The sequence below is a fragment of the Carex rostrata genome, chromosome 17 (genome assembly GCF_964058835.1).
Source record: "Carex rostrata chromosome 17, lpCarRost1.2, whole genome shotgun sequence".
Lineage (NCBI taxonomy): Eukaryota > Viridiplantae > Streptophyta > Magnoliopsida > Poales > Cyperaceae > Carex > Carex rostrata.
The window spans coordinates 9,027,910-9,042,172 of record NC_135934.1 but is presented as its reverse complement, the minus strand read 5'-3'; the positions used below and the strand labels follow the sequence as shown (position 1 = coordinate 9,042,172).

At 32.1% G+C, this 14,263-nt stretch overlaps 1 protein-coding gene across 5 annotated transcripts; it reads left to right on the top strand.

The window, feature by feature from the left end:
* The first annotated feature begins 5,554 nt into the window (after positions 1-5,554).
* LOC144568394 (LIM domain-containing protein HDR3-like) lies at positions 5,555-13,666 on the top strand. 5 transcript variants are annotated; one of them, XM_078318739.1, is made up of 11 exons: positions 5,555-6,085; positions 10,961-11,167; positions 11,295-11,376; positions 11,463-11,577; positions 11,655-11,775; positions 11,887-11,970; positions 12,081-12,413; positions 12,497-12,559; positions 12,682-12,797; positions 12,894-12,952; positions 13,155-13,666. In XM_078318739.1, exons 2-11 carry the CDS (start codon positions 11,012-11,014, stop codon positions 13,472-13,474), a joined length of 1,449 nt encoding a protein of 482 aa, XP_078174865.1. In that variant the 5' UTR covers positions 5,555-6,085; positions 10,961-11,011; the 3' UTR covers positions 13,475-13,666. The 5 variants fall into 5 exon arrangements, with proteins under 5 accessions (XP_078174865.1, XP_078174864.1, XP_078174863.1 ...); XM_078318738.1 differs by having other exon boundaries at positions 10,945-11,167; XM_078318737.1 differs by having other exon boundaries at positions 10,942-11,167.
* The last annotated feature ends 597 nt before the right edge of the window (positions 13,667-14,263 follow it).

Sequence of the window (14,263 nt, the reverse complement as noted above, 5' to 3'; positions counted from 1 at the left end):
ATCGTTTGAAGTATAATACGATGGCGGTGCACTCATTTGTGGGGGTTGTTGATAATTTAAATCTAGCATTTGGTCCCTTCTTTGATAATTTTGTGGATAATTTTGTGGATAATTAGGTGGTGGCATTTGGGAGGAAGAACTATCAAGATAATTAGGCGGATAATTTTGTGGATAATGAGATCGTGGCATATCGGGGCCAAAAAGTGAGGCCGACAATCTCGAGGCAAAATCTTCTTGCCCCTCGCGAGGAGGAGTTGTCATATTTTAAACCTATTCAAAAAACAGAAATTAAAAAACAGAAATTAAAAAAAAAACAGAAATAAAATAACAGAAATAAAAAAACAGAAATAAAAAAAAACAGAAATAAAAAAACAGAAACAAAAAAACAGAAAATAAATCTAACCTATTCAAAATAAATCTAACATTTACAAGAATAAATCTAAAAAACAGAAATTAAAAAACAGAAATAAAAAAAACAGAAATAAAAAAACAGAAACAAAAAAACAGAAATTAAAAAACAGAAATTAAATCTAACATATTCAAAATAAATCTAACATTTTCAAAAATAAATCTAACATATTCAAAATAAATCTAACATTTACAAGAATAAATCTAAAAAACAGAAATTAAAAAACAGAAATAAAAAAAACAGAAATAAAAAAACAGAAACAAAAAAACAGAAATTAAAAAACAGAAATTAGATCTAACCTATTCAAAATAAATCTAACATTTTCAAAAATAAATTTAACCTATTCAAAATAAATCTAACATTTACAAGAATAAATCTAAAAAACAGAAATTAAAAAACAGAAATAAAAAACAGAAATAAAATAACAGAAATTAAAAAAACAGAAATTAAAAAAACAGAAATAAAAAAACAGAAACAAAAAAACAGAAATTAAAAAACAGAAATTAGATCTAACCTATTCAAAATAAATCTAACATTTTCAAAAATAAATCTAACCTATTCAAAATAAATCTAACATTTACAAAAATAAATCTAAAAAACAGAAATAAAAAAACAGAAATTAAATCTAACCTATTCAAAATAAATCTAACATTTTCAAAAATAAATCTAACATATTCAAAATAAATCTAACATTTACAAGAATGAATCTGAAAAACAGAAATTAAAAAACAGAAATAAAAAACAGAAATTAAATAACAGAAATTAAAAAACAGAAATAAAAAAAACAGAAATAAAAAAACAGAAACAAAAAAACAGAAATTAGATCTAACCTATTCAAAATAAATCTAACATTTTCAAAAATAAATCTAACCTATTCAAAATAAATCTAACATTTTCAAAAATAAATCTAACATATTCAAAATAAATCTAATTACTTCACATATTTTCAAAAATAAATATAACCCATTTTTTAAACCTATGAAAAATAAATCCGAATTTCAAAAATAAAATCTAGCATCAAAACAAATTTAATTACTTTACATCTAACAAATCTAACATAAACTAAATAAATCTAACATATTCAATAAATCTAATAAATCTAATTACTTAACAAATCTAACATAAAATAAATCTAACAAATGTAAATATCTAATTACTTAACATCCAATAAATCTACATAAACTAAATTTACTCTACAAAAATAAATTAATCTAACATGAAATAAATATAACATTTAAATCTCGCGGAAAAATCTTGTGGAAGGTCCCGAACTTCGTAATTTCGATACCTTCGTAATTCCGTTTGCGTATTTGTAGAAGGAATTAAATGTACAACTATATATTTTTTTAACAATAAATTTAAAATTTGAGAATAATAGAAATTTAGATTAAGAGAATAAGAGAATGAGAGAATGAGAATTGAGAAGGAGATGTGAAAATGAAGGGAGGAAGAGGGGTATTTAAAGAAATTTTGGTTGGAGGGATAAAATTTAAATTTTTAATTTTTAAAGAATAACAGTAACAGTAACAGTAACAGTAACAGAAAAAAACAGAAACAGAAAACAGAAACAAAAAAGAAAAAGAAAAAGAAAAAAAAAAACCGTCCCATCCGGTCGGTCCGGTCTGGTCCGGGTGGGTCCGGCCGGTCGGGTCCGGATGGGATGGCACCGGTTTGGGGGGGAAAAAAAATCAGATTTTTTGAATTTTGAAATGGATGAACAGTACTCGGGTATACGGGTACGGGTACGGGTAGTAGGGTACAGGTTTAGTCGGGTACGGGTAAACTCGGGTAGGGTATGGTCGGGTATTGGTCCAAAATAACGGGTCCGGTTCGATTTTTGCCCATACCCGCGTACCAGAGTACCCGACCCATACCCGGGCGGCGGGTACGGGCGGGTATACCCGACCCGGGTTTTTGCCAAACTCTAGAGGGGACTAATCAGGGGCGGATTTACGGTAGCACAGGGGGCAGCCACCTTCTCTCTTTGAATTTTAGTGGTGATTTATTGGTACCGATCAATTTTGTTTCTTTCTGAAATATTTTTGTCATTTCTGGATGTTTGATTTCTAATTCGGATTAAATTTAGTGTTAAAATCAAACTAAATGTCTTGAATTATGATTGGTAATATTAATTATAAGTTATAAGATCAGAAATTATAAGTCAGGGTATTGAAAAATATAAGTCAAAATATTGTTTTTTTATCGAGTACTCAATTAGTTAATGGGTTTAAATCCGATTCGATATTTTGTTGTCCCTTTCTGACAAAAATTCTTGATCCGCCCCTAAGACCCAAATATTTATTTATAAAATAATAAATAACGAATACTTTCTCAATGTGAGACTTCTTGATTTAATGTAATCCCGCTGACTACTGATCGCTGAGTTTGCTTATCATCCACATATTTTCTTTCTAAAATTAGTTTCATTTCTTATTTCCTTTTCTTTTCTTTTCATCCTATCTCCTTATTTATTCAATACCTCATCATATTATCGTTATATTTTATTTTAGAGAGTTCATGTATTGAATATCAACATGCATAATATTAAATATTACAATAAATAATATTCTTTTTTCATATAAAAAAACAACAAACATAGTAATGCTAGATAGTCAAGCTGATGACGACGAATCAAATATTCTTCCACGAGTCTTTATATAATAATTTCATTATATACGCCATCAAACAAATTCTTTTTATGTAAGTATCCAAATAATAATTCATCTATTATCTTCCATTCTATTCTTAAACTATATTTTACCGTAATCATTGTCAAAATGTCCTTTCAACACAAGCGACTACTATCATATCAATGCCAATTTCACTCATTGATAAACTTCGAATAAATATTGTACATAGTAAGAGAGACATTTAGCTGTGCTTTATAATTCATCTTGTGTCTAACACTTAATTTTGTCTCTAGCATAATTTAGATGTTGTCTCTAGTTCATCAAATTCAAACATTTTCTTCAAGCATGATTGTGCCAACTATTTGAGTCACTGGTATATCGTCAAATCATTTCTTGCATTTCCATTTTCTCTAAACCCTCTCCTACAAAGTTGATCCTTCCACCTGTTTTGAGATTTTTGGATCTAAATAGATACCAACAAAGACAAAATGCCTCATCTTAATTTATACTATATTCCAACCAAGAGTTGTACTGATTAAACTAACAAGTGTTAAATCTTCTAATTGAGCCATGTATACAATAATGCTCATTTGGATTATATTGAGATATGAATAATGGTCTTAGAGCGAGATCAGAAGGATGGTCTTATTCGACAATATTAACTCCATGAGGACGATTAGAGCTTAAACTAGATTTGATTTGTTGTGATTCCTATGAAGGTGAATTAATTGGAGGTTTAGATAGTTTCTTAAAATATTTGTCCATTTTGAATACTCTGATTCATAAACTTAAAAAAATAAAATTAGAAATACCTACTATAATCTGATCTATAATAGATTACTACTAAGTACTGAAAAGAAAGAATTTAGAACTTAAGCATACATTTATATATGGCAGCTAGCATGTGATCGGTTTTCTTTCCTTTTAAATGCTACAAATAAAATTGATCGGTTCTCTTTCATTATGTCTTTTTGTTTTAATTTGTAGATATTTCAAGGAAGAAATTAAATCAAATCTTACCTGCATCTTAAAAGACAAAGCTTGTTATATTCCAAGTGCTACAGATTAAGAAAAAAAAAAGTGAGAGTTACCAGTAAAAATATCAGGATTTCTGCCGCTGAGCCTGAGCCGAGGCGAGCTGCATCCTATCTTGCCACCATCAGTACGATTTTAGTTTGCTGTTGTTCCTGTAGCAATTTTAGTTTGTTGTTCCTTTTGCGATTTTAGTTCACAATTAAGATCTGAATCCGCTTCAGTGAAAACAAAAGAACGATTAGCTACTAGCAAAATTAGTTGGACTGCAAAAAATCAACAAAAATCAGTTGGGTTCCGAGTCTGTTGCTGGAAAAATGTATTGGGCTCTAATAGGGGTAGGCAAACATTTTCAACAAGAGTAATATAGATGAGCTAAAATTATTTTTGAAAATCAAGAGATAGATATATCTGCTCCTGTTCAATACATCTTCACCGCTATCATCATCACAATCATCTTTAAAAATGAACTTGATAGTGTTATGCAGAGTAGAACTAGGGTGAACTTAAGTTCACCAAGTCCCTTGGTGAACTCAAGTTTAAAAATCTGTCAAATCGGCTTCAAATGACGAATCTGAACTGTTGAAATCCGCCTACCTTACGAGTAATGTGTCTACATGTGAAAATTTTAAACATTCGAATTAATTTAGTATAAAGTCAATCGGTCAAAATTAGAAAGTTAATAAATTAATTTTAATTAATGCATTCATTTTTTGAATGTTTTTTTGACCGCTTGACTTTATACTAAATTAATTCGAATGTTTAAAATTTTTACATGTAGATGTATCACTCGTAAGATAAGCGGATTTCAATGGTTCAGATTCATTATTTAAAGCCGATTTGATAGGTTTTAGACTTGAGTTCACCAAAGAACTTGGTGAATTTAAGAACACCCTAATTCTAATAGCTTAAAATATTATTTTATTTAAAATAATTTATCACAGAGCGATACAGTTCAATGATAACAATGATAATAACAAGCATTCAGACGTGTATTTCGCTTTCCTTCTTTTATGTATCGAGTTATGCCCACTTATTTATTATTCATTACAAAAATATTATGCCTTCATAGACTCATAGAGAAGGGTCTAATAACATGTTGTTTGACGGTCCGTAAGAAACCGTTGCTACTTGATAAAGTAGTAGAATCAGAATGGAGATGGAAGTGACGGCTGACGGCGTATAATTGAATGAAATAGATTCGTTTTGAATTTTAATAACACTCCTAACTTCTGACAGGTGACTGGAAAATGCAAGTGTAAGCAACGGACGATTAGTTTTGAAAGAAAGATTGAAAGTGGAGGGGGGGGGGGGGGGGGGGGGGGGGTTGCCTTTTGTTGTTTTTGAAAAGAAATTGGCACCAAGCGTGTTTTTGCCGCATCCTATTCCCATTTTCTATCTTCTCTTCTCTGTTTCATTGCTTTGCTTTTTTGTTATGTATTTATTTATTTAATTTTATTTGCGATTTGTGATATAGTGAGAGAGGCGGGAAGAGAGAAGAAGAATGAGAAGAAGGATGGAATGTGAGGGGGAACAAGAATCTCTTCCTTTCCTAGCCACCACCTTATTTATTCTCTCCACCTCCAACTCAATAATCTAATTTAACTCCTCTACATCTAGTATTCCCTTTCCTTTTCTCTTTGTTTCTCCTTTTCTTTTTTCATTCCAAAGTATAAACAAAAGTCACACAATTTTTTTTAGAAAAAAGGATTGGGCTGTTAACTTGTTATTTATATAAGATGCCTGGGGTGGGGGAGGAGCAATTGTTTCTATTCTTCCTTCAATCCTAATTTGTTAATTTCATATTACCTATATTACCTACACCAGCAGCTAGCTATCCACTTTATTCTTCTCTTTCTCTCTTCACCTCACCTCACCTCACCACTTGCTCCGACCCCCACCCCCTCCTCACCCCTTTCCTTAGATCCAAAGTTACTTTTTTGGTTTTTGGTGGGATCAGCTCCAATTATTGCCCCCACGGCCTCCTCCTCATTCTCCCTTTCCTGCATCCACGGTATGTATCTCCTTCCTTCTCTCTCAATTCTTACCCTTTTGTTCCCACTATAGGCAGTTCGTGCTCCGCTGTCAAGTGTTGAAGTTTGTGATTAGTTTTACCAAGAGGCAATGATAGCACAAAACTGAATTTGGAAGGTCGACTCTGTCACACTCCAAACAATGAATACTGGATTAAGGTGTGATCAGCCTCGCCTCATGTTTATTAATCAATAAACATGCAAGGCTCAAAATAATCAAAATGATAAACAACGGAAGTGAAATATAAAATATCAAGCATCAGTCACATAGCAAATAAATAAACATACATATAGTACAATCCAGTCCATGTCATATCCAAGATAACATAATATAGTGATGGAAATACATGATCTATTGAGCCCGTATATAATAAAACAACAAATATGAGACTCATAAACCTAATCAAAACTGAACCCTGCTAGCTAATCAAGCAGTGTGGCCATCGGGGACAGCTCCTGACAACTCCTGTTGCGGATCGCTGGACTATGTACCTAAAACTCACGAAACAACTTGTGGGTGAGCGACGAATCGTTCATTATGTAACCCAAAATTATCCCCTCAGAGATTCTCTACAGTCAAAACACTTTTATTTATAAATTGCGTACAGTTATGAATATAATTTAACATGCACGTGTGAACCTATATCAATATCTAAGAAAAACACTTTTATTTAATGCCATGATGTGATTAATCTATTATGTCAACGTGCAGAATAATCCCAAAATAAAAATACAATAGCGGATTATAATCAAATCGGAATCCAGTACCAAAGCACCGTGTACACAAATATAATAATAATAATAATAATACGAATTAAGTAAACCACACCGTGCCGTGCTAATAGAATCAAAATATCCAATATAATATAATTCAAGTACTGTGATTAGAGGCACAATGATACACATTGCCTAAATGACATCGAGCATTGCCCACAAGATAATAACATAGTAGCATATGGTTATATCTTAAATTCCGTGTTTCATCTTGCCTAAATGATTCGTCAACCAAACATATAAAATAGGAGAAATCATACATGCAAGTCGTAAAATAAGTCAAACTCATCCCCCATGAGCATGAGAGAACTCTACCGTCCAGCCAGACCAATAGGATCAAGGGCTTGAGTCCGGCCCTGTGCATCAAGACTTGAGTTCGGCCTTATGCACCACATCACAATTCCACAAGGCTCGAGTCCGGTCTTGTGGAAGCCATTCTAGGCATGTAGCTTCTAATGTAGAGGGGAATCACTCCCAAATCGTTTCGTACGTTAGGGCTCGAGTCTGGCCCGCACGTAATGGTAAAATGATAAAAAAAGACATATAATCAAATTTTATACATATAATATAAGTCATAAAAGACCACCTGAAAAGTCAAGTGACACCTCGGCTCAATGGCTGTCAAGTCGTCCTGTATCCCATACTACAAGACGGAACGAAGTCACTCAGCCTCTGCTCAGCTCTCACGATTGCATGCGTGTGTCTATATAATAATATATTGTCTTCTATGAGAAGAGGGCAATCAAATAACTTAATATTCTAATAATATATATAATACTATTTAATTACTTTACACCTAAAATACAGTAAATTTGAATTTTTTTTTAGGGTTTATGTAATTTCTATATACAGTGCAGAAAGGATAAACATGCTCTGTAGTTTTAATTCAACTACTTAAAAGTAAAGTGCGGATGTCAGGTCAGATGGATCGACAGGTAAAAGTACGCCCACAAAAGAAATAATTCAGATATCCCACACCTGAATGGCTGAAGACGTGGCGGCTAAACCTCTGTGAAATCAATGGGATCCTCATCTGCTCCGAACTGCGTGTCAGCCAAATCAGTCAATGAATCAGACTCGTACGGGATCTTCTGATATGAAATTACGTAATTATAACTAATTAAAATCTACGTTAAATTATATTAACCCTCGCCCCAATTAATGTGTTTAATTTAAATTCTCAATTATTTTGGTTTATAAAAATTATTGAGTCAATCAATCCAACTCACCCTGTTTAGTAAGATATTGATCATTCACTTTCATACCATCGAGCTTAGCATTAATCTTTAACAGTAAATTCATCAGATATTGATAATTCACTTTGATTTAATTTAATCTAATTTGATTTTAACTTAAATGGTATTTTTAATATTTTAATTTGAAGATAAATTGCTTGTTAAAATTCTAATGTCAAAATATTTGCAAAAATAATTATTCGTGAGTTACGGTAAATTAAACATGTTCTACTTAATTAATCTATTCTAATTATCTAACTACTTTGATTTCATTTAAAGTACCTATATAAAATTTAGTCGTTCAAAATACTGTTTTCAAAAGCTAATTCATAATTTAAAATTCCTAATCCTAATATTTTAATAAAACATGTTAATCACATATGTGTCTTTTGATTTTGCTGTTATCGTTGGATCAGCGATTTTCAAAGTGTCTTAATAAATAGTAAAAAAAATTTCAAAAAATGTAAAATTTGGTCTCCAAGCACATATTAATATGGGGAACAAGATTAACAATTTGGATCGGTCATTTGGACTTTGAATCCGGTGATTTATAGTCCAATACACAAAAATGCCTATGCATTGCAGTGCATGGTACCCTTACATATATATAGCTTAATATATAGTAAAAAAATTCCAAAAAATATAAAATTTGATCTCCAAGCACATATTAATATGGAGAACAAGATGAACGGTTTGAATCGGCTATTTGAACTTTGAATCCGGTGATTCATACGGTCCAAATTTGAGTTTGCAAAATCCAAACGATCGATCCCAACCATTCATCTTGTTCTCCATATTAATATGTGCTTGGAGACCAAATTTTACATTTTTCTGAATTTTTTTACTATTTATTAACTATTTTACAAAATTATTGATCCAATGGTGGCTACTGATTTTACTGTTTTATTAAGCCAACGTTGGATCAACAATTTTGTAAAATACTTAATAAATAATAAAAATATTCAGAAAAATGTAAAATTTGGTCTCCAAGCACATATTAATATGAAAAACAAGATGAACGGTTCGGATCAACCGTTTGGATTTTGAAAAGTCAAATTTGGACCGTATGTATTTCGGCCCATATACATTCTAATGCACATTAGTCACTCTCTCTCTCTCTCTCTCTCTATATATATATAGAGGAGGGATCAAGTTATAACAAGTTACCACAACCATTTTCTACATTTTTAAAGTCCAAATTGTCGATCCAAACTGTTAGATGTGATCTCTACAATAAAATGTGGTTGGAGACCAAAATTTACATTTTTTGAAATTTTTTTACTATTTATTAAAATGAGTACAAAAATCAATGGTCTGAATTTGACTAGTTTTTGTACTCATCTTAATAAATAGTAAAAAAAATTCAAAAAATGTAAAATTTGGACTCCAAGCACATTTTATTGTAGAGATCACATATAACATTACATATTAATATAGAGAACAAGATGAACGGTTCAAATTGACTTTTTGGATTTCGAAATTTCAAATTTGGACTGTATGCATATCGGCCCATATACTACCGAAAGCATATTAGTCACTCTCATATATATATATAGCTAATTAAACCTTTATAATTCCCTAATGAACGAAATTTGTAAATTTTATAATTTATCTCGTACGAATAATTCGTATACATATATTTCCAATTTTAGAACTCGATACATTTTGTTTATTAACACATACCAATTTAAAAATGCTTATTTTCCAATAATTCAACGCGACTTGTATTTACATTTTTCATTATTAATTTCTAAATTTTCTCAGATAATTCGATTTAATTGGACGGTCAAATTATTTCTGATTTTTCTAACGTCAATTAATGATTAGACGCAACTTGACATTCTAATTTATTCAATAAAAATCAATGGAAAATTTTGTTGACTATTTGTACGAATATTCGTGGTTTTAAATTTATAATTTAATTATGAAGTTAGTCTAAAATTTGATTAATAGTTATTATTTTATAATCTTCTTTAAATTTAATTACTATGTTATTTTCTGAAGTCTTTATTCCTAAATACGTCACAAGTTTTATAATTTAATTTCTCGTAAGTGTGTACTTATCATTTCATCATTGTGTTCATTTATTTTGAATCTAATGCTTCGAATAAATTTTTCGGACCTAATTTACAAATTTGAAATTTGTACGTTGGTTTAGTAATTGTATCCCCAATTTTAATTCATTATTTAACTGACTCAAAATTTTAATTAGGCGTAATTTATAACTGTTAGCTAATTAATAAATTTAAAATTTCCGGACTATAACAGACTCAAATCGTATAGAAAGATGAACGGTTGAGATTCATTATCTGTATAATTATTGTAGCTAGGGCCATTCAGAATTTATATAGTATACTATATAATTTCCTTTTTTTATTTCCCCCATTATTACATTACTTATTAATTATTATCCTACGAAGTATACACCCTGCAGCTAGCTTACGCATCTGAATTAAAAAAAAAAAAAAAAAATCCAATCAATTCGATGTGATTTGTTGGTAATATTGCAATTTATAATCCACAAAAGATGTTAAACAATCACCTTTGAGTCGTAGATGCTTTCCACAAGTTTAGTTTTCTTGTTTCCATCCAAAAGACATAACATTAATTATATTACACAATAATTTGGATCATGCTCATTATTGTATTTTTCAAACTCACAATCAACAAACCAGTAGGCTGCTGATGATGGAAAAAATTGGGGTTGAATGATGTGCTTTAGTCACCAAAATATTATATTGTAAGAAATTTGCTGTTAAGACCTAAGAGTATCGCCGTGTTAACTTGCATGATCTGTTTTCCTTTTTCCCCCTTCAAATTTCAAAAAGAAGTAAATATATAACCTAGGAGGGATAATAAACTCATGCTGGCTTATCAATTTGGAGCTGAATTGATTTCATGGAAGATACGTCATGTTCAAGTAGAAAATCTGGTTTAATAAAGTGGCTGTGCAAACTACTCAGAGGAAGGAATCATGCCGAATCCGGTGGGAGGCGGCCACCTCGTGTTGTTGGTGAAGAAAACATGCTCTGGCGAGAACCCAACAAATCAAGAGTAATCTCTTCCCTTTCATTACCCTGAAATTGCTCTTTCACCTTGTTCTTGTATCCTGGAGTAAAGATTAATTTAAAAAAAAAAAATCAAGGAATACTTAAATTGGTTAGTGTAATTAAATTTTCAGAATGATCAGTCTAAAGCCGACAATGAAGAACTGGACCGTGCCGTTGCACTTTCTCTTGCGGAGGAGAATAAGCATCCCAAAGGCAAATACTTTCTCCATAGTTCTTAGTTTTAAAACTCAAAACTTCACAGTGATGGACTAATCTTTTGCAATATGTTTGACTTGAAGGTCAAAATGCACCAGGGAAAACTGATGAACAACTCGCCAGAGAACTGCAACAGAGCTTGGGACCATCGGCTTATTACCCAAATGCACCTATACAATTCTTGCCAAGGGAACACAGGTACTTTTTTTTTTTCTCCTTCATTTAACTGGCAAGTTAATATTTTGGGTCATTTAAATGAGAACTGCATTTTACAGAGTGTGTGCGGCTTGTCAACGAGAAATAGGATATGGCCATTACCTAAGCTGCATGGGTAATTTTTGGCACACTCAGTGTTTCCGCTGCTCTTTGTGTGGCCATGCAATTCGTGAGACTGAGGTATACTCATATGTATGAAATATAGGGTCGTATGTTGTATTTTATATGCTTTTCTAATCCAATTATCTTATGACGGGTATATTAAATCCTCTTGTGGCATTGGTGTTGCAGTTTACATTGTTAGGGATTGACGCGTTCCACAAACTGTGCTACAAGGAGCTGCATCACCCGAAATGCAATGTGTGCCATCAGTTTGTAAGAATCATACCCATTCTCTTGAGTAACACAAATGTTTATGATTCTGAATGTATGATACATGCAATGATGAGTTTGGAAATGAAGAGATGTGTTTGGTTTATTGGCAGATACCAACAAACAGGACAGGGTTGATAGAGTACAGAGCGCATCCATTTTGGGGTCAGAAGTACTGTCCTTCGCACGAGCATGACAACACCCCCCGCTGCTGCAGTTGCGAAAGGATGGAGTCAAGGAGCATAAAGTACATTGCACTTGGAGATGGAAGGAGTTTGTGTCTAGAGTGCCTCGACTCGGCAATAATGGATACAGGCGATTGTCAGCCATTGTACCATTCAATAAGAGATTATTACGAGGGGATGAATATGAGAATAGATCAACAAATTCCTATGCTTTTGGTTGAGAGGCAAGCACTTAATGATGCCATGGAAGGAGAAAAGGATGTAATATAAACTATCCATAATTAAATTTACAAGTTTTACTTATTTTTTGTGATTATCTTAATCTTTTTTTTTTTCTTCTTTAGGGCACACATCACATGCCTGAAACAAGGGGATTGTGTCTCTCTGAGGAGCAGACTGTCAGCAGTGTGAGTAATTTGCCTGAAGAACTGTTTCGATTGAAAAAAAATTGACAATATGATATCAGCTTTTGTAATTTAACTTTTTTTCTTGAGCTTTCACCACTAACCTTTTCTTTTATATTATACAGATACAAAGGCGGCCAAGAATAGGCAGGAATAGAATATTTGACATGAGGACCTACCCACAAAAACTAACCCGCAGATGTGAAGTGACAGCAATTCTAGTTTTGTATGGCCTTCCCCGGTTAGTTTACTGTTTAAGATTATTACTATTCCATTGAGATTATCACACAAACATGAAATATTTGACAGATCTTCGTGAATTTTCTTTTTATTTCAGGCTTCTAACGGGTTCCATTCTTGCTCACGAACTTATGCATGGCTGGCTACGCCTCAAAGGTATTTATTGCATTTACCAATATATCAGGACAAACCTACTCAAAGAGAATATCAATAGATGTTGTGCTCAACTTACAAGATTCCCATTAATTTACCAGCATCCTCTATCTAAAAAACTACATTTTCTTCTTTTGGTTTGGTCACTTGCTTTTAGTTTTGAAAATGTGAAACAAACACAGATTTTTATCCCCATGTGAATTAGGATACCGCAATCTAAGCCCAGAAGTAGAGGAAGGTATATGTCAAGTGCTATCTTACCTATGGCTTGAGTCTGAAATTGTGCCGGACACACATAATGGGGCATCTTCCTCCAGTTCTGCTCCATCATCGTCGACCTCGTCAAAGAAAGGAGGCACGTCGGCGATGGAGAAGAAACTCGGGGAATTTTTCAAGCATCAGATCCAACATGACACATCATCTGCTTATGGTGAAGGCTTCAGAATAGCATATGCATCTGTCACCAAATACGGCCTGCGCCGCACACTCGATCACATTCGTTACACCGGATGGTGTCCTATTTAGTTTAACATAATCCCTCCGAGTATTGAAAGTGTACTATTTATGCGAAAAGAAAATGATATCGAGATTTAGAGTTGCCCAAAGAAAATGTTATAATCAGTTTATTTGTTGGCTTTCTTGAGTGAAAAAGAGGCCAAATTGTTGTATCTTGTGAAATAAGTTGTTGAAGCACTAAAGTTTAACAGATGAACCTCATATGATTGTTGGCCTCGATGTGGTTAAGAATACCAAACTCTTTCTTCAATGCAAATATGCAATTGGTTTCTAAATCATATTAGTCAAATTTTGGATATCAATATATATATTTTTTTTATCAACACCTACCTCCCTGAAAAAAAAATCCACGAATTAAGCAAGTATTTAATGAATCTTACAATGATATCTTTATTATACAAATAGAACCAGAATGTTATTAAGCGCATCTAGTGTTGCATTTATATACAATAAAAACTATTGCACCTACGCTCAATATCAAAATCAATATCAGGTTTATACCTACACTCACAAAATCAATATCTTTGTATAGTTTTGCATTATAAAAAAATTAACCATATCTATTTTATATTAAAACTATACAGGAATGTTACTATGGTTCTCAAAGCTTGATACCAGAAAAGAATCACACGCAGATTTTAAGAAAAGCAGTTCCAAAAGGTACACTCCAGTTTCCATCAGATAGTCACATGTACACAAAACAAGGAAAGAAGTCATGATAAAACAAGGACGACCAATAAAATTTTCAAAATTAAAAAGGTGCAGGAAACAGAAAAGGAATATTATATATTATATTTT

Bases quoted from the DNA above. Each gene is read 5' to 3' on its own strand.
- LOC144568394 (XM_078318739.1), top strand. From the start codon at position 11,012: ATGGAAGATACGTCATGTTCAAGTAGAAAATCTGGTTTAATAAAGTGG. The intron at 12,560-12,681 runs GTGAGTAATTTG...TATATTATACAG, and splicing joins AGGAGCAGACTGTCAGCAGT to ATACAAAGGCGGCCAAGAAT. The intron at 12,953-13,154 runs GTATTTATTGCA...CATGTGAATTAG, and splicing joins TGGCTGGCTACGCCTCAAAG to GATACCGCAATCTAAGCCCA.